Source organism: Podarcis tiliguerta, assembly GCF_965153285.1.
Source record: "Podarcis tiliguerta genome assembly, chromosome: 4".
In the NCBI taxonomy this organism is placed as follows: domain Eukaryota; kingdom Metazoa; phylum Chordata; class Lepidosauria; order Squamata; family Lacertidae; genus Podarcis; species Podarcis tiliguerta.
The window spans coordinates 62984470-63007011 of record NC_139537.1 but is presented as its reverse complement, the minus strand read 5'-3'; the positions used below and the strand labels follow the sequence as shown (position 1 = coordinate 63007011).

General features: G+C 41.8%; 2 protein-coding genes and 1 long non-coding RNA gene across 9 annotated transcripts in view; 2 read left to right on the top strand and 1 right to left on the bottom strand.

Annotated features, from left to right (window-relative positions):
• RAI2 (retinoic acid induced 2) overlaps positions 1-12013 on the top strand; it is a 78174-nt gene extending 66161 nt beyond the window's left edge. For all 5 annotated transcript variants that reach the window (XM_083439456.1, XM_083439455.1, XM_083439458.1 and 2 more), the window contains one exon: positions 9813-12013. In XM_083439456.1, coding sequence (XP_083295582.1) covers positions 9917-11584 — 1668 coding nt within the window. In that variant the 5' untranslated portion in view covers positions 9813-9916 and the 3' untranslated portion in view covers positions 11585-12013. The remainder of the gene's footprint in view (positions 1-9812) is intronic.
• A 2619-nt stretch (positions 12014-14632) lies between these two features.
• On the top strand, positions 14633-17920 carry LOC310677122. The gene is made up of 2 exons (XR_014510939.1): positions 14633-15869; positions 16263-17920. It is a non-coding gene; the product is annotated as an uncharacterized lncRNA (long non-coding RNA).
• The window catches only part of SCML2 (Scm polycomb group protein like 2), a 47821-nt gene continuing 41852 nt past the window's right edge, over positions 16574-22542 (bottom strand). For all 3 annotated transcript variants that reach the window (XM_083439421.1, XM_083439422.1, XM_083439423.1), the window contains exon 15: positions 16574-19610. In XM_083439421.1, the coding sequence (XP_083295547.1) occupies positions 19485-19610 (126 nt within the window). In that variant the 3' untranslated portion in view covers positions 16574-19484. The remainder of the gene's footprint in view (positions 19611-22542) is intronic.

Here is a 22542-nt window from a genome sequence, read left to right as displayed (position 1 = left end):
TCATAATTACTGATAGAGACATCTTGAAAGAGCTGTGTTTTTGAAATAAACTATCCCCTCAAGCTTCATAATGAGCATTATATAGAAATGACCTTTCCCTTGACAGTGTTCAGCGTACACATTTTTACACTCTAATAGTATCTCTCAACAAACTTTATTATCTGAATTGGGTGGATCCATGAGTTGTTTTTGGTTTAAAACTACAGCACTTTCCTACTTTGCTTTTTACTTCATTTTCAGGGAGAGTTGGTGATATGGCCCAGAAGGGCTTTGGTTCAATGATGATGAATTAGAACGGTTCATTTAATGCAGCAGCCTCATATAGGAAAAATAAAATTGTGGTTTGAAGTTGTGCAGTTTTCGTATTACGTACAAACTGTAGTAGAAGTATAGTACCTTCATTATACACCTTTAAGTGGTTGATTTGATTGACATCCTATACCCTTTTAGAATGTGGCTTTTTTTGAGGGGGTTGTTATTGGGTTGTTGTTTTTATTTTGATTATATATTTTGTGGTTTTATATTCTGATTTTGTTCTGTGAACCACCCTGAGACCTCCGGGTATATGGCGGTATATAAATAATAATAATAATAATAATAATAATAATAATAATGCATTTTCATCAGTGAACACACGTACACACACATGGAGAAACAGTAGTGCTAAAATATAAGATTTCAGAGATTTATAGAGCTGTTACTTCTCTCAAAGTATGGTTGCGTTTTCCCAGGTCTGAGGTTAACATAGACTCAGAGAACCACATTTGGCCCCTACACCCCTGAATTGGCTCCAAAGGTGTCAGTCCACTCATGGAAGCGTGGAAGATCATCTTTAAAGTAACCCTACAACTCGCATGTATATAACTTGGCACAGTTGGGGTTTTTTTTCATGCCACTACACTGTTGTTGATGTAGTTGTGATACAGTGACTAACTAAAGTGAAGGCATTCAATTTTAAAAGTAAAATGCCTGGCTTCTGTCTTCACCTGCTGTGATTTGGATCAAAGGGAGATGTAACCAGGGTGGCAGATTTATATGTGTGCATGAGTGCACACACAAATAAGTGCTTATAAGCTTAACCACATACAGGTAAGTACACATATAGCTTTTTAAGAATAAAAGTAGCATTCAAGGCTGTATGTATCCTCACAGAAGTCCTGTGACATTTCAAAAACATGTTATTTCTTTCTCATGCTGATGTCCAGTTCTGCTGCGAGCATCTCCTTGATTCTTTTTAAAAGAACAAATATCCTTGCCTATTTAACAGCCCTCCCCCCCCCCCCAATCTTCATTGCAAGGCTACCCTCCTTCTTCATTATGTTTGCATCAGCCAGTGTCTCTACAGCAGTAAGTAGAGGTTGCTCCACCAAAATAATCTCTGCAGAAAATGCCTGCCAGTCATGCACGCTCGCTCTCCTGCCCAGCTGGTGCTGACAACATGAACATTCCTTGGGACAAATCCAGTACTTGAAGAAGAGAAGCAAGAACAGCACCAGGCCAGGAACTTCGTTCTTGTGGTTCATCCACAAGTCCTCCCTTAAGCCCAGTACAGCCACAGATCCACTTTTGCCTAAGCGTGGGAGCCACAACAAAGGGGAATTTCTGTCTTTTGAGAGTTTGGCATTCTAGCTCAGTCACCTGCATGCAACAGAACTGCAGCAGTTTGCCCCAAATGAGAAATTACTGTATTTTTTGCTCTATAAGACTCACTTTTTCCCTCCTAAAAAGTAAGGGGAAATGTATTTGTGTCTTATGAAGCGAATGCAGGCTGCGCAGCTGTCCCAGAAGCCAGAACAGCAAGAGGGATTGCTGCTTTCACTGCCCAGCGATCCCTCTTGCTGTTCTGGCTTCTGAGATTCAGAATATTTTTTTTCCTGTTTTCCTCCTCCAAAAACTAGGCGCGTCTTGTGGTCTGGTGCGTCTTATAGAGCGAAAAATACGGGTATATGTGTGGATATGTGTGCTTTCATTTGTAGGACATGGGTGCTTTGTTGGAGAATCATTGGCGGGATTTCTAATGTCATTATATCAAAACCAGAGTGCTGCAGATTACTGCACTACAGCCTTGAATACTGAAATTTTGCACGTGACAGCTTCAAGGAGAAAAAGCGAATGAAATCTTCAGCTTACAGTACACGGGGGGGGGGGGGGGACTGTACTCAGTAGGTCACTACTTTCTTAAGGATAGTTTCTCCTTCAGGTCCCCCAAATATCAGAAGCCTGGTCCACAGTAACTCATAGAATCATAAAGTTGGGAGGGAACCAGAGGATCATCTAGTCCAACCCCCTGCAACACTCCTGTTGAGATACAACAGGTACTTTCCAGAAACAAAAACATACTCGTTTCAATTAGCTTTTCCAGCTTTGGTGCTTGTCTTGTATTGTTTTTAAATCTGGGTTATTTTTGTACAGTTCTAAAACTTTTTAATTGTTCTATGATATTTTTATGTCAGCACCTACATAACATGTGATTCATAAATTTATTACTAATCTTAATAATAAAAATGAAATGGAAAGTTAAATTGTTTTATTAGCAGCTCCAGCTATTGGATGGCTCAGAACTATGGGTCTCCACAACAGCTATTTTCTATCACATTCACCACAGTTAGATTATACAGCCTTGCAGATGAAATTCATTTCAATCGAAGACATATTATGCTTCCCAGTATTGGTGATGGCTAAGGGTCACCCAGCGAGCTTCAAGGCACAGTCCAAGGTTTATATTCTTTCCACTGCAACAGAACTTGAATAAGGTTTGAGTACTATCTGATGAAGGGACTGCAATAATTCCCATTTCATATGAAATGGGTTTTCCTTTGCTACATGATTTGACCACTTCTGCTGCACAGGAATGCACACAGTTAATTCTGTCACAATATTTTGATCTTTGGCTGATGTTTTCTTCTGGGACAGTGCTATGGATTTGACATTGCCCATCAGATGTGTGTGACCATGAAGTAGCCATTACGTTTTATGTAAGCATCTACTAAAATCCAATTTTAAAATCCGCTGGCTTTTGACAATGGTAGTTCATAGATTTGGACTGAAAGAAAAGCAAATATTTAGCCGCCAGACTTTAGTGGAAAAATCTGTTTCCTTGTTATTATTATTATCATCATGCATTTTAAATGGCTTTCTTTTATCTAAAATGTATCGGTTACTAGGGAAATAAAATTCAAGAGTTACTTGTAAAAAAAACCCAACCACCCCTCTTTATTTGTTTTTAGTGGCTGTGTTCTTAGAATAGCTCATTTTTCTTTGTTTTGCTGGTGAGTATAAAGCACATGAAAAATGAAACTAAATCCATCAACAGAGGGACTTTAATTGCAAGCAGTATAATTTGTTTAATACATTTTTTTCCCAAAGGAGACTAAGACAACTTCCATTTTAAAAATACTTCTAATACTAGCATAATCCTATGTATGCCCTGAGAACTTATTCCCAAAGTAATAATCGCAACAGGACTCTCACTGGGACATCTTTTCATGAAAGGCATTTACTATGGTGCCAGAAATGTGAGATCTCTTGCACTGAAGAGGATGAGTTGGAAGATGTAGCCTTGTGGATTTTATGTCTTTACTGTGCCAGTAAATAGGTGACATCTTGTTTTGCTTGCCGGTGGATTTATGGCATTTTATTATACTTTATTGTCTATTTTCTCAATGGCAGGTTCCAAGTCTCAAGTTATGCTTATGAATGTCTGATGCCATGTTGTGTTCTTATAATGGCTAATGAGGGTTTGTCACTAGAGAATCATTTAGAAGCCTAACCCAATAGATAAGTAGCTGTGATTGCATTGGTTTCCATTTTTGCAGAAGTTATGCAACACTAGACTTCACAGCCCATGTACCATGGCTGGTATCCCATGACTTGGGATGTGGTGGTTGATTGGCCACTTCAGTGCTTCTTGGCTGGCTTTAAAATTACTGTGTATTAATTCTAGTTCAGGCTTCCTTAACTTCGGCCCTCCAGATGTTGCGAGACTGCAGTTCCCATCATCCCTGACAACTGGTCCTGCTAGCAAGGGAACATGGGAGTTGTAGGCCAAAAACATCTGAAGAGCCAAGGTTGAGGGAGCCTGGTCTAGTTCATTCTAGATCAGTCTGTGGAATACTGCACAACTATTCAACACTAGTTTGCAGCCTTACTAGTTTGTACTGGAGAATACTAGTTTGCAGCCTTAGAAGGTTTTCCCATTTTCACTATAAAATATTACAGATTTTTTTAGTCTGTGAAAGCCTGCATCATCTACCTGATTCAACCATTTTGAGAATGTAATTTTGGAGCATTTACTAGTGTTTGGATGCTTGGCTGAGGGTCCAAACAAAACCCAGAATTACTGGATTTTGTTTTTCTTTCTCCCAGTGATCAAGGGGCAGCTGCATGATGGTCCCTGGATTACCTACAGCAGCTTTTTTCTCAAAACAGCTCCATTTTTTCCCCTTGCATGTCATGGTTAAATCTATCTATGCTGTAAGCGCAAATACTGGAAGCTGTAATCAAAGTCTTAACAACTGAAGTAGGAACCCAGCTCAGAAATGCCTGTCAGCAAGATGAGTGAAAAATGAATAGCAAAGAAGATTTAAGTAGGCATCTGAAGTGTCTACAAGCATGTACAGTATTAAGGGCACAAACACTTGGCAATTTTCCTGATTCAAACGCTCTGATTATGTCTTATGGCACATAACTGTGCTACATGACTTAGGTGCCCTGCTCTCAGCGGTGGCTAAACACAATGGAATTAATCACCACTTCCTTTAATAACATTTGCATGTTTCTCTCTATGACATAGCATTCATCACATGCACTTAAGTCTTATCTCTGCCAGTCTGGGATGCCTAGCAGCATTTACAGATCCATTTTCATTGCTGTAAAAAAATTAAACAGTTTTGTAAGTAGGAATGAGAGTATGTGGAATATCTGGCATGACAGTGTGCTGAATGGTTAAGGAGGAATAGAGGAAGGTTATTTATCTATCTTATGGTACATGGCCAACCCTTAATAACACTCAGTATCTTTTTGTTTTTCACTTAACATAGGTGAACAGGGCTGCCAACATGGTGCCAACTTATAGATGTCCCTTGTGTGTGTTTGAGTGTGATACATACACACTTGTCATTTATCTACTAGCTTTAAAAAAAGGATAGCTTCATTTTTCTGTTTCTACTTCTTAAACCTTCTCCTGCTGTTGTCAACAACAACGAAAAGCAGTGCCAAAAATAGGTTTCTGACTAAGCCATACTCAGAGCTGATTCATTGAAACCAATGGAATTTAATTGTTAGCTTCGTTCATTTCAATAGAATTATTATGAGTAGGGTTTAGTTGGATACAGCCCAATAAACCTATTTAGAGAGAGAGAGATTGCTCAACCTGGAAAGCAATATATCTTGATCGTATTTCAAAGAGAAAACCATAGGTTTTTCTTCAAGATGCCTGCCTATGATAGAACTTACTATCAGTCTGGTGTGACTATTCTCTGTGTCTAGCATAGCAAAACTGTACGGCTTAAATGTTGCAGTGCTTGGAGACGGAGGAGAGTTAAGTTTAAGCAAACCAGTCTTTTATCTTGTCTTATACTTTGATCCTACTCAGTTATCTGTTTTCTTTCCTGTGCTTTCTGTATATCAATCCCCTTAGCCTGCCTTGCAAGTCTCCTCTGTAGTATCATTTTCACTATAATTTCACTATTTTTCATAGTTAAGTTGATTAGGCAGGGGAATGGAAGGTCCCCTGTGTCCTGTGAGGTCATTAGTTTCTCATGAAAACAGAAATCACTATTAATTAGGCAGCAACAAATAAAACAATCCAAAGCATAGAAGAGGAAATAGTTTTTAAACTTTCACCATGTTTTGGACAAAGATGTGCAATACCCTTGTATATTCTTGCATTATTCGCTGCATATGTGTAGACACGTATTAGACGAATTTTAGCATAGCCAATGAAATAGTGCCCTTTCTTTAAATTGTTTAAGGATTTATCCGCTATACATCTGCATCTTCCTGTCGCTAATGCAATGTCTCTGCAGTGTCTGTATAGCATCAAGCTTTGTGACGTGTGAACGATTAGTCAGTGTATTCCCACCCGGAGCATGTGTTTACTAGATCAGTAAGCCCTAGGCTCAGACTGTGTGATCAATATACTGTTTGCTTATACTGGAAGACCTGGGTAAATTATGTGCTATGATAACACTTCATCATCAAGTGGCAGCTGTTCAGACCATTTGCGTTTCGACTTCTTGTTTTGGTCTTTTTTTATCCCAACCTGCAGATATTGCTAACTTGCCTTTTCAGAAGCGTGTCTTAGTGCCACGCATTGCTGCTGAAGGATATTTCTTTTGAGCATGAACAAAGCTTGCATAGTTAGCCAATAAAGCGTGTGTTGTGAATTTTAATCTTCAATAGCTTTTCATTCAGAGTCATAAATAGATTTTTTCCATAGCTATCACAACAGCCACTCCTCTCACCAACTCCTGATGTTTATTGTTTGAATGCAAGCCCTGTTTAAGGAAGTTTTTAACGTTTAACAGACTGTTGTATTTTAATATTCTGTTGGAAGCTGCCCGGAGTGGCTGGGGAAACCTAGCCAGTTGGGCGGGGTATAAATATTATTATTATTATTATTATTATTATTATTATTATTATTATTATAGTTAGTGTGTGCATATATGGCGAGAAACCCTTCTGTATCAAAATGTAGGACAGAGGAACCATGGAGCGAGCTTTTGAGGATTACTGTTAAAGAAAGAGAAGCATTGGCAGGTGAGAAGATGATACTGCTTGTAGTGGTCATGGTGTAAGTACTGTCTTCTTCATAACGCCACAATTTTAAAATAGGAATTGAGAAATCTTTGGCTAAAGATCGTATTAGATTATATTTGGTGCAACAAGGTGCATTTGGGACAAAGAAGCAACGGCTGCGCTGTCAGGTTGGAATTGAATGCAACACTCTCAGGCTGCAGTCAGTCAGAGGTTAGGGTTCCTTAAGCCCATTGACATCAATACTTGCCAATTGCAGCCTTAGGTTTTCTGTCTGAGTGAGAAGCTATTGTGGAGATTATAACTGGGGCTATTATTTTTCTCTTCTGCCATTGAACCGTTTCTAGTTCTCCAAAAACCATGTTTCTCTTTGAAAATCCTCACTGATAAAGGTGGCTGGAATTCATTTTTAGTATTCCTTTTCAACTGAAAGGAGCAAAGCCACTGCCACGTCGACAATACAGCATTAATGTTTTAATGCAGAGAGGTGAGGAGGGCAATTTATGCATTTAGCACCCCGTGTGGGGTCAGGGTTTGCAGCTATTGCTAACGGACTGCTGCTCAATAGCATGCATGTTAAGGGCTCATCTGCCTTTGTCAGAGCCTTAAAATTTGTCAGTGTTTATAGGATTACGTTTGGAACTGTTTGTCCTGGGCTTTCACAAATACTGGTTGTTTTTGTTTGCCTCGCAGTAAGCCAGAGTAACCATTAACATGACTAAGCTGTGTTGCCAGTAAGAATATAAGAAAAAAGAAAACGAACAGCCTGAAATTATCCAGTTACCTAGTTGTTGTTTTTAAGATAAAATGTTCTTTCCCATCATAAGATAAAAGTTTTCCATGGAGCCTATTTTTCATCAACATTTCATCATAGTGTTATTCTGTAGAGTACAGAAAATAAAATGGGTGGGTGGAAGAACAAGCCTCACAAACAAAATATAAGAGGGGAGAAAAAAGTCCGTTAACAACGAAGCAGCTGGACTAGAACCTGAGAGGCCCAGGGTTCAAATGCACACTTAGTCAGGAAGCTCCCTGGGTGACTTCAGCCAGTTACCTACTCCCAGCACAGGGGTTTGTGAGGGTAAAGTGGGACAGGGGGAGGACCTTGGAGAAAAGATGCAATATACATGTAATCATAAATAAAATGTAGAACAAATCACAAAAAAGAATAAAAGGAATAACAGAGATCTACTTAATGCAGAATGGTGGCAAACACCATAAGCAGTTCCTCAGTATTACAAGTACATAGAATACAAATACAGTGGTGCCCCGCAAGACGAATGCCTCGCAAGACGGAAAACCCGCAAGACGAAAGGGTTTTCCGTTTTCAGAGGCGCTTCGCAAGACGAATTTCCCTATGGGCTTGCTTTGCAAGACGAAAATTGACGAAAATTTTTGAGGTTTTTTTCCGCTCCAAAACCCCTTTTTCTGAAGTGCTAAGCTGCTAAAAGCATTTTAGCAGCTAAACCGCTAATCCCTTAAGCCTTTAATAGGCGTTAATAGCCCTTAAACTGCCAATAGTGCTAATAGCGCTAATCCACTAATGGGCTTGCTTCGCAAGACGAAAAAACCGCAAGACGAAAAGACTCGCGGAACGGATTCTTTTCGTCTTGTGAGGCACCACTGTACACAAAACCAAGATGGTTGTTTCATTGGTCAAAAAACACATTATAGTAGTTCAAAATAACTGTAGACAAGCGGTGGGCAGAAGTTGGATTGAGATCTACTTTAAATAGATCTATGCATTTTGTTGTTGCTTTTTATTATTATACATTATTTTTTCTTGCTATTGGCCTGATTTTTTTCTGTCGCTGCTTCTATAGAATAGCACTACAAAATTTATTTGATTGATTAGGGTTGTAGCCTGCCACGCTTCAAGGACTTGGGAGCAGATTAACAGTGCATTGAGATAATGGTGGTGAGCAAGATTTTGTTCCAAATGGTATAAAATCTAAAGGGCAGATGGGAACAGAATATAAAGATGCAAGATTCTTAGGAAATAAGTGATACATTTATATGACTCCTTGGGCTCTAAAGTTCTGCATTAAGAAGCATCCTTTTAAGTAAGAAACATCTGACAATTCTAGTATCTGTGAGGGTGGAGAAGCTTTCGCAGCAAAAATGATTTGTGCTTAGTGCGTTGAGGGTGGGCAGAATGTTCTCGACATTGTGCTAAACCACTCCTGGTTTACAAAGAGTGCTTCTCTCTCCCTCTCTCTCTCTCTCTCTCTCTCTCTCTCTCCCTCTCTCTCTCCCCCCTACCGACATCTGCGCAGTTAAGATTAGGCTGTCAGAGTACATCTAAATCAGCTTTGATTTTAATTCTGTGTGTCTTTCTTAATACAGATTTCTATTTCCGTCATTGTATAGCGCTGAAGAACTAGTTCCTTTTAAAATATGGCTCAGATTAAAAGCCCACAAAGTGGGGTGTGTGGTTGTGTGTGCATGTGCAGGGCTTTGTGGTGCTGCTTCAATACAATCTATGGACCTATCACAAATGGTATGTTTGCATTGGCTGGCTTTAAGAGTTTGCAAGGCAGAACGTATTTGATTCTTTCAGTTGCACTGAAGCTTTCCAAGTCCAAGACTGCATCGCTTTTATCATGAGTTATTTTTAGGGCACCTCAATTTGGGGCTCTTGTTGAGTGTAAACAGTGCAGCTGCTTCCCTGTGTCACATGACGCCATTGCATGAAGCTTTGTTTAAAAGTATGAAATGAACAGCCTGAATTCTTGCTCTGCTTCTAGCGGGTCCCCCCCCCCCCCCCCCGTAGTAGCTTCAGTCCTTAAATTATCTTTGTTTATGGCTATCTTTAAGCTTCCCAGGACTCTTCACGTAACACTCAAGAGATGTACGTTCTGTATATGCATATATTCTATACACACATATGCCCAGGATACAGAACCATAGGACATCTTGTCCCCAAAGGGTGGAAACACTTAATGTTCCATTTTGGTGACAGGTGGTCTTAGAAAGAGAGAAAGAAAGAGAAAGTTGCAGTTATTATTTTAAGCAAGCAATTTATGCCGTGCTTAAAACATGTCTCTCTTTTGCAGGCCAGTAGTGTTGATGTGGATGTTTTGGGCTGCCCAGAGATTAATTGGATGCCCGTGACAGCTATGTAAACTACAGTTCTGCAAAGCCTCGGAAACCCTGCAAAATGGAGGAACTATATAAGGACACGCAAAACATGCCTATGGATGTTACCACCTCGCCCTCGGCTATGGCAAACAACAAGCTAGAGAATGGAGTTGCCCAGCTGATAACGGCAGAAGCCTGGAATATCAATTCAGCAGACTTGATGAAGAAAGCACTTTCGCCACTGGTAACTGTCCCCGCTCCATCAATATTGACACCGCCAGCAGAATCCCAAAGCGGGGTTGCTCTCAAGGTAGCTGCCACAGTGCTTCAGCCCATTTGCTTAGGAGACAGCCCCGTGGTTCTCCCAATACACCTCCAAGTAGCCGGAAGCACAGCCCCTCAGATTGCTCCAAACAGCAACACTCCCTATGTCATGACCACTCAAGGCCCAGTGCCACTGCCTGTCCTCTTAGAGCAACACGTGTTCCAGCATTTAAACTCCCCACTGGTGTTACCGCAGAGTTCTCCCTGTGCAGCCAACTCCATTCACAGCAACCTCTTTCAGGGCTCTTCTGCTCCGTTGGGACAGCCGCAACTGTTGGATCAGAAACCATCAAATACAGCTCAGGAGTCCGTCTTGCCTCCTGTGTTTCAGACACCAGGATTTGCTGCCGTTTTGCAGGATCTCTTTCCCACACAAGGCGCCTTAGGTCCTTCGCCCTATCAACCACCCCCAGACTGCTCTTCTGTCCCCCCGCCACAGCCCTTCAGCTCCCCGTTATCTCCCCTGGTTCCGCCAGCCACACTCTTGGTACCATACCCCGTGATCGTTCCTCTGCCAGTCCCAGTTCCTATTCCCATCCCCATTCCCATCCCCGTGCCCCACGGTGCTGAGTCTAAGGCCAACGTGGACTGCCCGAAACCAGCTGCTTCGTTCGTCTTGCATTCCTGCAAAGGCACCCAGACTCCCTTAGAGAAAGAAGAAACCAAACCATTCGATTTCATCCACCACAGAGAGCTTTCCCAGCTGAACCGGCACACTGTCATCAAGATGAGTAATGAGAATGAGGTCCTCGATCTGTCCATGAAAACAGCCCCTTTGCTTAAGGAAGGCGAGGACAATTCCCAGCTCTCACTGGAGGGCGGCGCTTTGGACCTCTCGATTACTTCCTGTCGGAAGGCTAGCAGCACCGAAGTAAGCAATAACGGCACCCGATCTGGATCCGTGATGGATGGCGCTTCTCATTCTGCAGCGGATAAGCTTTCCGGTGCTCTTTTGCCCTTTGCTCCTTCCAAACTGCACGAGGCTCCGGCAAAGGTGGAAAGCAGAGTGATCAGTAGCGGCTCGTCTGAACTCCTGAGACAGCAGCCCAAATGGCTGGTGGACCAGACCAGTATAGCACCCTGTGAGCCGCCCACTGGCAATAACATTGAGATTGTGAGCACGTCACAGACGGCCAAAGTGATCGTCTCTGTCAAAGATGCGGTGCCTACCATTTTCTGCGGCAAGATAAAGGGCCTCTCGGGGGTTTCGACGAAAAACTTTTCCTTCAAAAGGGACATGCCCCAGGACTCGGTGTTGCAGTGTTATGACGTGAAGAACCAGCCGGAAGCCCGGGATAATGCAGAGGCCCTTAGGAAACCTATAAAAAACAGGAGTGTCAAGTTAAAGAAAATGAGCTCGCAGGAAATACACATTCTCCCAATCAAAAAGCAGCGGCTCGCGGCCTTTTTTCCAAGAAAGTAATTTATGAGGTTTTAGAATGTTTTAAGGTATAATTATTATAAATAAAGAGATGCACTTCATTTTTAATTGCATTCAAATGTTAAGCTATCTTTTAAGTTATTTCAAGGCAGAGGACTGTGGAGTGGGGAGGGGAAGGGAAGGGGGTGGAGCAGCTTGGGTGGGGGGAAGACAGCTGGAGAAAACTGGCTATGTCTTCCCTGTACAATGGGTCCCCCTCCCACCTTGTTGCGTTCTAAACTTTTCATGAAAACTAGATAAAAAGCAGCATATTTTTCAAGTGGATTGCACCTTTGCAGCTTTAATGGGATACAGTGGGTGAATGAGCCAGGGGGTAATAGCTATTTTCACTGCCATGAAGTGCTTTGATGATGTAATTCTGAACAATGGTGGGTAGAATGGAACTTTCGGAATAAATATTTGTATGTGCTAGTTTGGTTGCGGTATTTTGTACTTTTTTATATATGATTTGCACTCTGGGTCCAAAAAGGTTTGGTACAAGTCTGGAAACTTGTATAGCTGTTGACTTGTCGTGTTCTTGAGCTGTTGAAATAATCCAAGCTCATTACCCAGTTTTACCCTTGGCACTCTTCATCACATTTTTAGCAATGATGCGTTTTGAACTATACGGACTGAAACAAGATGAATGTTAATATTATAGCAAAACTACCTTTGCATAGTCCAACAAGTATATCTATCCTATATACTAACTTCTATTTGAAAGTGGGTGAGGGCAAGTTGCATCTCCCACCCTCTGTGTAGTAATATAGACTAAGGTTGAATAGGCATCAGGTTGTTATGTATACTTGGGGTTTTTTTCTCCCAGATCCCTGGAATCCACTGACTAGAATTAGATGCAAAATAATGGCCGTGGGGTGGGGATCTTCTATACACTTAGAAGGACGGAAGCTAACAATTTCCATTTTTCTCTGTTTCTTACCTCTCCAAACTTTAAGTTGGCTTTGCCGCATTTCTATATCCGTTTGCTTTTGTTAAAAGTTCCCTTGAATTTTGCCATCATTTTAGTGTGCATTTCTCCTAATGTACACGTTTATGTGCAAGCCTGCCCAACGACAGGCAATTTGTATTTCATTAACCATATAGGGACATGGCTGGCGCTGTGGTCTAAACCACAGAGCCTAGGGCTTGCTGACCAGAAGGTCGGCGGTTCAAATCCCCGCGATGGGGTGAGTTCCTGTTGCTTGGTCCCAGCCTCCTGCCCACCTAGCAGTTCGAAAGCACATCAAAGTGCTAGTAGATAAATAGGTACTGCTCCAGTGGGAAAGTAAATTGTGTTTCCGTGCGCTGCTCTGGTTTGCCAGAAGCAGCTTAGTCATGCTGGCCACATGACCCGGAAGCTGTACGCTGGCTCCCTCGGCCAGTAAAGCAAGATGAGCGCCACAACCCCAGAGTTGTTCATGACTGGACCTAACGGTCAGGGGTCCCTTTACCTTTAACCATACAAAAGCTAGGCATACAAATATGGAAAAACATAAAATAAAAAGTCTCCTAGGTCTATGTGGGGGAGTGCAACGACATTGGTTATATCGGACCTTCCAAGCAGCTTCAGTGTCGTATTCTTAAAGCTTGTGTTGTCTCTGAATAGGGATTTCGGGGATTGTGGTGCTTTGTGGTTTTTCCAGGATGACATGTTTCAGAAGGTGGTTTTGGTCAGGGCTTGTGATCAATGACTTGGTCACTGACTTACAGTGTCTTGCAGGGTTCCATTTTATCCCCTGGTGCTTTTTAAAAATGTGTACTCCACATCACTGAGTAGAGGCGCCTGGTGTTATGGAGTGGGTGGCTGTCAGGATGTGGATGAAGCCAGGCTCTGTCTTCTCTGTTATCTCATTCTGCGGAGGTTGCGGAAGCTCTGAATCTGTTTGCAGTCAGTGATGGACAGAATGACCACACCAGGGATAGAATTGTCAGCCTACTCCAAAGTAGGTTGCCCTTAAAATTTCACGTTTGCAGACTGGTAGAGCTCTTAGGTTTCTTCTAGATGCTCACATGGTGACCATAGCTCAAGAGTGCTTTTGTTGTTTCAGCTGCTGTGTGCTTTTCTGGTGCAGTCAGACCACAATCAGACATGTTATTAATTAAATCTTGATTGGACTGCTGTAATGCACGCTTTGTAGGGCAGCTCTTGAAGACCACTTGGGAACTTTGGTTAGTGCAGAATCCTGCAGCAAGAATCATGACTGGGGTCTACTCTTGGAATCATGTTACCAGATATATTGGTCATTCCACTGTTTTTAGATGCAATTTGCAATGCTAGTTATTACTTCGAAAGCCCTAAACAGCTTGGGAGGACTGCCCACCTGCTTGGGAATTTACTGTTTTTTTAACAGAAGTATTGCTTGTGCCGCTACATCCTGAGGCAGAGTTGGTGGCAACGCGCAAGACGACTCTCTCTGTGACAACACGGCCTATGTGGAATTTACTGCACCGACAGGTTGGATGAGGTAGAAAGGTCAGTGTTCTACTGCCATCTAAAGGTTTAACTGTTTCAGCAGAACCGGGTCTTCTGCTAGTGAGTTTGGGATCGTCATTTTGGCTCTTTGCTGCTGTGGCATTGTGTGTTGTTTTGCTGTTCTTTTACTTGATAATAGGATTGGGGTTGTTTTGGTCAATTTGATTTGTCTCATTACCACAGGTAATACTGCTACCTTTGTTTTTAACTACTGTCATTTTTAAGAGTGTCATCAGAGACTATAAATGCAGTCAGGATTGTATAAGCAACCGAAACAAGTTGCGATATTTGGGGGTGGGTGAAGAGCCTTGCTCTTATTATTATTGCAATCATGTCGGCACTTCCTCTGTGGCACTGGGAAGGGATCCAGGGCAGCATCTCATGTGTTGTAACTGCTGGACTTGACTCTCATTTGCTTTGCTATCCTTTGGTGCACCTTCAATAATTTAAAAGTTTCTTCACTATTTTGCTTTCTCTCTGGAGAGAGAGCGGGAGGGGTGAGCATGAACAGTGTCTCTTACAGGGCTCCTAGAGAAAACATCCATGGATCTCTCTGGAGGGTATGCAAGTGCTTCCACAAGGTGTGCTGAAGGTGAGTCAAGCCCCGAAACCAGTTCTCCAGGAAAGCCCAAAAACATCTAAATGCTTGAGTATGGAAATCTGAGGGGACATAGGTGGCTCTGTGGTCTAAACCACTGAGCCTCTTGGGCTTGCCGATCAGAAGGTCGGCGGTTCAAATCCCTGAGAACGGGGTGAGCTCCCATTGCTCGGTCCCAGCTCCTGCCAACCTAGCAGTTCAAAAGCACGCCAGAAGTGCAAGTAGATAAATAGGTACCGCTCTGGTGGGAGGGTAAACGGCGTTTCTGTGCGCAGCTGTGGTTTCATGACCAGGGAAAACTGTCTGTGGACAAACGTCAGCTCCCTCAGTCAGTAAAGTGAGATGAGTGCTGCAACCCCAGAGTGGTCTGCGACTGGACTTAACTGTCAGGAGTCCTTTACCTTTACATGGAAATCTGAACTTGGCATCTCTTTCCCTCTCCCCAGCAGTAAAAACAAAGTGTAGATGTGTGTGAATGGACTTTTTGGAATGCTAGATCCCAGGTCACCAACCATTTTGAACCCATGAGCAGTAGTTCCAAGTATGAAACTGGGCATGTGTATTCAGGTGAGATTTTCTGAAAGGAGGAGACAAGTCAGTCACTGCGACATTTTAAAGAGGGACAGAATACTTCATGTTTAGATCTCACTACAGCCATCCCATGTCTGGGCAGAGGAATCCCTTTGTTGAGGCCTGTTAAATAACTCTGTGTAAGAAATGCCTTGCTATATTTCTAAGGCTGGAGATGGGTAATTAAGCATTCTGAATACCAACCATGTTGCTAGATGTTGGCTGGAATGAACTTGAACATTATTTGTATGGGTCTACTTTTTATGGTGATAAATCACAGCAGATATTCCTTTAATTCTGTGGCCGACTGTCAAAAATATTTTTTACTGATTTTTTTTAAAGTGCCTTTCTTTCTTGAAATAAAAGACTGAAACTCCCACCTTCCCTTCAGTGTTTATAGCCGCTCATCTTCTCTTTGTGTTGAGTTCAAGTACTGGACCAATGCTCCCTCTGTATTTCTTTGCTCAAGGTCTGCTTGGTGTAAAGCATTGGCCAACAGAATACCTTACGTCATATTTTAGCTTGTTCTGATAAAAACCACACACTTATGCAAACCGTATGTTTTTCCTGAAGCATGGTTTAAGGCAAGCCTTATCATCTCAACAGCTTCTTGTTAAGACCATCAGCAACCCCCCTGTCCAGAAAGTGTTGTTGTTTAGTCGTTTAGTCGTGTCCGACTCTTCGTGACCCCATGGACCAGAGCACGCCAGGCACTTCTGTCCTCCACTGCCTCCCGCAGTTTGATCAAACTCATGCTGGTAGCTTCAAGAACACCATCCAACCATCTCATCCTCTGTCGTCCCCTTCTCCTTGTGCCCTCCATCTTTCCCAGCATCAGGGTCTTTTCCAGGGAGTCTTCTCTTCTCATGAGGTGGCCAAAGTATTGGAGCCTCAGCTTCAGGATCTGTCCTTCCAGTGAGAACTCAGGGCTGATTTCCTTAAGAATGGATAGGTTTGATCTTCTTGCAGTCCATGGGACTCTCAAGAGTCTCCTCCAGCACCATAATTCAAAAGCATCAATTATTCGGCGGTCCAGAAAGTATTCAACTCTGTATGTTTCACAAAGGACCTGTCATTTACTGGTGGGATTTGGTGACAGAAGTCTGTATAATATCTTGACATCTAGTGCTGCGGCAAGATATAGAATTGGCAAGAGAGAAAGTGTGTGTCTTGCTAAGCAGTTCAGGGCTCAATGCAAAGATGACAGTTTGTTTGAAAGGCTCACTCTAATTCAACTATTAGCTAATTGAAGCACTATTAGTAGTCTGGTACTGTGTGTAGAAGGACTTTGTACAATTACACATTTACTTGCATAAATCAGGTACAGCTGATATCATAAAAAACTAACATGTAAACACTGAACATGTTTTATTTTCTGCGTAGATGAAAACATCCAGTTGAAAATAATTAAAATATATATTCTGTTACAAACACTTGATAAGAGTTTGATATCATGCTATATATATAGTACAAGGTTAAATTTCAGTATGGCATTCTTGTTTCGTGTACACAATGCAATGCACACCCTTTCCCCTATTCAATGGCAAAAACCACACTCCCAAAATGCATGAGGGAGGCTAAAATATTTGTATAAAACATTTTAAAACCAACTGTAGGTTATATAAAATGAGTTGAACTATAAGATCCTTGTTCTTCCAGTTGACGGCTAAAAATAACCACATGCATGCAAGATTGGGGTTTTCTCCATATTCAAATCTATTTTTTAATATTCTCTATCATGGAGTGGAATAAGCCACACTTATTAGAATACACATTGTATTTTACAGCGTCTCTCTTCCACATGCTAGTTTGTATTAACAGCATTCAGAATTGCCACATTAGAAGCAAAAAGTTTGTCCAAGTATTGCTGATTAAAAACTATGGATAAATTTGGTAATTTTTTGAGTATGCGTAAATTTCACTCAGCCAAAAACTGCAGAAAAAAATGTGCGGGGGTCTCACAGACTGCAGCCACCAACATAAATGCCAAGTATTTGCTATCACATTACCCATGTCATGCATCTATTTTTCATTAAGATTAATTTCGTAAAATATATTGCAGCCCTTGCAGCTCAATTCCAAACATCTGCAAGAGCTGAGTGGCGCAGTTCCAAAGCCATTCTGGGCTGGTATAATGGTTTGTACACTTAATAGAGGGAACTATTTAGCAGACACAACAAATATTAACATCAGGCTGTTCATAAAATACAACACACCTCTGAAGTGAACTCATTTAAATCATATTGCAGTGATTTAAAGAAATACTTAAGCCTGGAAATTGTTTTGTGACTTTGCAGTACTTTTTGCTAAACCTGAGTAATACTAGTATACCAGCAAGCAAGGCATTTTCAAATGAGTAATGTGTAAAAATACTTTCTTTAACTAGACACATTTGATATAAAAAAGGCAATAAGAAATATAAAATCTACCTTCCTTTTTGGACTACATCTTCTCTATCATCACTTGTACTATTACATACAGTACATTCCATTTTCTACACAGCAAATGTACACAATTGTCCCTGATATGATATTGGCAGTGACAGCAAAATGTTTTACTATCAGCACTTCTTGTAGCTTATAGAAACAGCACCAAAGTGTATAATACACACACACATCCATGTGCAGTTCAACTTCTTTGTTAAAATTGTCATTTTTTTCTACTTTAAAAGAAGCTGAGGGCAAGATAGAAAATCAGAACAAAAAAAAGTCACCACACTTTTTTTTCCAGAAATCTTCCCAGAACAAAATGGCTCAGCACGACATGATGAAAATCCAAAATATTGCATAGTACAGGGACATTCCCCTGCGTGAATCCACCTGTCCTTTGATTGTTTCTTATCCCTCCAGAAATGGAAAGCAAAGCAGACAGGTGTTAAGTCAATAACAGCAAGAAGACACATTCACTTTCATCCAGCAAGGGTGATCCACATGCAGCAAAAGGTGCTTTGTGGAGTTCAGACCCGTGCGTCTAGTACTAGAGCTGCGTGCAGAAATACTTGCTGGATTTCACAGAACCTAACAGACTTCAGTGCAGTCAGGCCTGAAAGCATGAAATCATCTGAGATTTGGAGTGATAGAGGAAATGGATCTAGGCCCTTTTCTTCCCCTCCCCACCCTGTCCTCCAGCAAGAAGCCTGTAGTTGTATGAGTGTCAAGAAATGATCATAGTGCTCAGCAGAGTGTTCACAAAGCCTCGTACTGCGCATAACAATCTGTAAACAGAGGCCAAAATGGATTGTGCATGGGTTTTTTTTGTTTTGTTTTTACTGGTAAAACTTTTATCTCTACAGTTTGTCATCTGTCACAGTGCAAAAGTACCTTTTAAAAGACTTTCCAAAAAAATGAACACTATGTACAGCACAGAGGCATGTATCGTACTCACACACAAATATACAAGCGCATGAACGTTTTATGTTCATGTTAAGCTCCACAGAGACGGAATGATTCAAAATGATAGGTGGCACAGGTTCCGGTGAGCAAGGAGGAAATTTGTTCACTCACCTGGAAAAGTTGGCTGTTCAAATCAGCCACGAGAACTTCCTTCTCAAAAAAGAAAAAGAAATACTGCCAGCTTAAATTGTCAACACTACAAAAATTCCCCTCATAATTTAAAACTCTTTACAAAAGCTTTCTTTTGTTTTTAAACACACAGCGCGCACACATACAGAACATTTCATATGGCTATTCCCTTTGTGGAAACCTATGTAGCGTAACTGAATAGCGATCTCCTGGAGTATCAGGATGTTAACTAAGACGTGAACTCATTGCAGACATACTTTTTCCCGTTTAGCATTATTAATTCAGTCACCTTTGCAAAACAAATAATGTTAAGATCCTGATAGCATATTTTAATTCCTTTGGAAATTCAGCTGTTTTGGTTCTGAATGAAAATGCACCAGCTGAAGCCAAATGGTTGCGAATATATTTAGAACTTCCCATGTAAATACCCATGGCACTGCCTTTCCCTGCACCTTGAAAATTTTGTAAATACAAAAATGTAACTGCTTTCTCTTGACAACAAATTTCATATTGTGGGGAAGAAACTTCTGGAAACCAGTGACAGTTTAGGACTGCACAGTGAATGGAACACTGGACACGATCTGCTGGAAACTTGTTTGGCTGAAGTGAATGGACCATCTCCCATCCATTTCTAAGATGCTCAGTCAGGCAAAGTTCCCGCTGTATTGTGCCTTCCCCCATCTTGATGAACCTGAGAGGTTGTCCAATAAACATGTGACATTATAGTTGTGCATCAGTTGCTTAGTATTTCCCTTGCTTAAGTCTCTCGATGTGGTAGCACAGCTTTAGTGCAGGCCCCAACTTCAGTCCCATATATTTCATTATCATATCACTCCTCAGTAGCAAGAGAGCCTTTCCATCAATTTCCTGTGGAAAGAGCACACAATAAGGATTAACCACCTGGTAATATCTTGGTCTAGAATCCTTGAAAAGGAAAGAAAAAATAGTACTAGGCTTGCATGAAACAATGTGCATCTGCGTGTAATAAGCTCAACAAGATACAGTAGGTTGTAGAGTACAGCCTTGGGGAAACATCATAAAGAGAATGATAAATTATGATCTGGGGCAGTCTTTGCCAACCTTGCACCCTCCAGAACACCTGGGCTGGCAGGGACTGATGGGGGCTGCAATCCCAATCATCTGGAGGGCACAAGGTTGGTAAAGGCTGACCTAGGGTCTTTGTAACGTCTGTAAATGGAAGGAGCCCTTCTATTTGTGAAGCCTAATTAGGATACCAAGGGACGTGGGTGGTGCTGTGGTCTAAACCACTGAGCCTCTTGGGCTTGCCGATCAGGAGGTAGGCGGTTCGAATCCCCGTAACAGGGTGAGCTCCCGTTGCTCAGTCCCAGCTCCTGCCAACCTAGCAGTTCGAAAGCACACCAAAAAGTGCATGTAGATAAATAGGTACCGCTCCGGCGGGAAGGTAAACGGCGTTTCTGTGTGCTGCTCTGGTCTTGGTGTTGCATTGCACCAGAAGCGGCTTAGTCATGCTGGCCCCATGACCCGGAAAAACTGCGGAGAAACACCGGCTCCCTCGGCCTGTAAAGTGAGATGAGCACTGCAACCCCAGTCGTCTACAACTGGACTTAACTGTCAGGGGTCCTTTACCTTTAATTAGGATACCAGTTCTTTTTACAGCAAAGTATTTGTAGACATAGCTTTTTTAAAAGCTATTCTCAAGGATATTGCCAAAATACTTCCGAATGTAAATGCACTATTTGTGTTATTTTTTTAAATTTTTTTTATCTTGATATTTTATTAAGGATTTTCTTGTTTTACAGAAGTAAGTGTAATGCCTCGTTGTTTTTCCATGTAACATTTTTACAAATCCATTTCATTTGTTGAGGCATTAGGGGGAGAAGAAAAGAAAAAAGAAAGGGGGGTGGAGAGAGGGAAGATGGAAGGGGGTGGGGTCGGGTGGCGGTGTTTCTATTATGTTTAATGTATGTAGAGTTTGGGGTCAGCGTTGTTTGTGTTGTTCACTTGTGTTCCTTTGGTGGTGAGAGGGGTTGGGGTTGGACTAGGGTGTGATTGTTTGCTTGTGATTGGCTGTGGTGATCTTTGTTTTCGTGTGTGAGTGAGGTGGGTGGGTGTTTTGGATCACGTTAGCCATATTGATTTGTGTGCTGTTGGTGGATTATTGTCATTGTCCTGTTGGGCTGTGTATGTGATAAAGGGGAGCCATACCGGGGTAAAGGCGTCTTCTTCTGTTTGTCCCCGTGTCAGTTTCAGTTTATTAGCTAATTTTTCTAGTAGGGCTGTTTCCCATACTATTTGGTACCATTGGTCCATACTTACTCCTGACAGGTCTCTCCAGTGTCTGGCTATGATGCTTCTGGCTGCTGAGAGTAGGTGGGTTATGAGTTCTTTGTGGTGTAAATGGGCATTGTTGTCTTGGAAAATGTTTAGTAGGGCCAATTCTGGGGTGATGTCTATTACTTGCTTAGTTATTTTACATATTTCTTGTATGGCTGTTGTCCAGAATAGTTGGATTTTGGGACACTCCCACCACATGTGGAGGTATGTGCCTGTGGAGGTGCACCCTCTCCAGCATTTTGGTGAGGTTCCTGGGTGTATTAGCGGTAGTTTCCTTGGTGTTAGGTACCACCTGTAGGTGAGTTTCAGTGTGAGTTCTTTTCTTTTCGTTGATATGGATTTAAAGGGGGGCTTAGACCACATTCTGGTCCATTGAGTGGGGTTAATCTCATAGCCTATGTCATTCTCCCATTGTTTTTTGATTGCATCTAGGGGATTTACGGGATTTTGGAGTAGTATTTTGTATATTGCGGATACCATCCCTTTACCGTTTCCCTTTGTTGTCAGGAGGAGGTTTTCGAAGGTTGTCAGGGGCCTAGTTGCTGCTGATTTTACTGTTGGGTTGTTTAAGAGGGCATGTAGTTGGTGTTGTGTTAACCAGGGCATTTGGGTGTCTTCTAGTTTGTCTTGTATTTCTTGTGTTGACAAAGGTTTGTTATTTTTATAAAAATCTATTAGGCGATATAAGCCTTTGGTTTGCCAGGTTTTTATCTGGAGGTTTTGTGCTGCATGGTGGAATAATGGGTGGTGCGCCAGGGGGATTAGTGGGGATGGGGTTGGGGATAGTTTGCCTATTTGTTTTCCATGCTTTGAGCATGGTCTGTGTGTACCTGTTAAGTGTTGTGGGAATTTTCTTTAGTTTGTTTGGGAGGAGTGGGTATGTTGTGGTGCAGGTGTTTTCAATTGTGCCCCTCTCTAGGTGTACCCATTGTTTTGTCTCATCTTCTAGTATATATGGGATTATATGGCGTATTTGGTTGGCATTGTAATATGCTTCTATGTTGGGGATTCCCCATCCTCCTTCTGAGGTGGGGAGGTGCAGGTATTTGGGGCTTATTCTTGGTTCTTTATGTGAGAAGATGAAAGAGTGTAGTTTTCTCTGCCAACTGCGTAGTTGGGTTGAGGGGATCCAGATGGGGAGGGCCTGGAATAGGTAGGTTAGTTTTGGGAGTGTGATCATTTTGATCATGGCTATTTTGTCTGAGAGAGTGAAATTCATGTTATTCCATCTCGTTAGGTCTTTGTTAATTTGTCGCCACAGGGGCTTGTAGTTGTGGAGGTACAATTTATTGAGGTTTCTGGTTATTTGTACCCCTAGGTATCTGAACTTGGTGTGGCAAAGTTTTATTTTGGTGACCTTCGTGAGTTCCTTTTGGGTGTGAGGAGGGGTGTTGAAGCACATAGCTTCTGACTTTGTAAAATTTACCTGTAGGCCCGACACCATTGCAAATGTGTTGAGTTCTCTGATTAGGGAGGTTGCTGT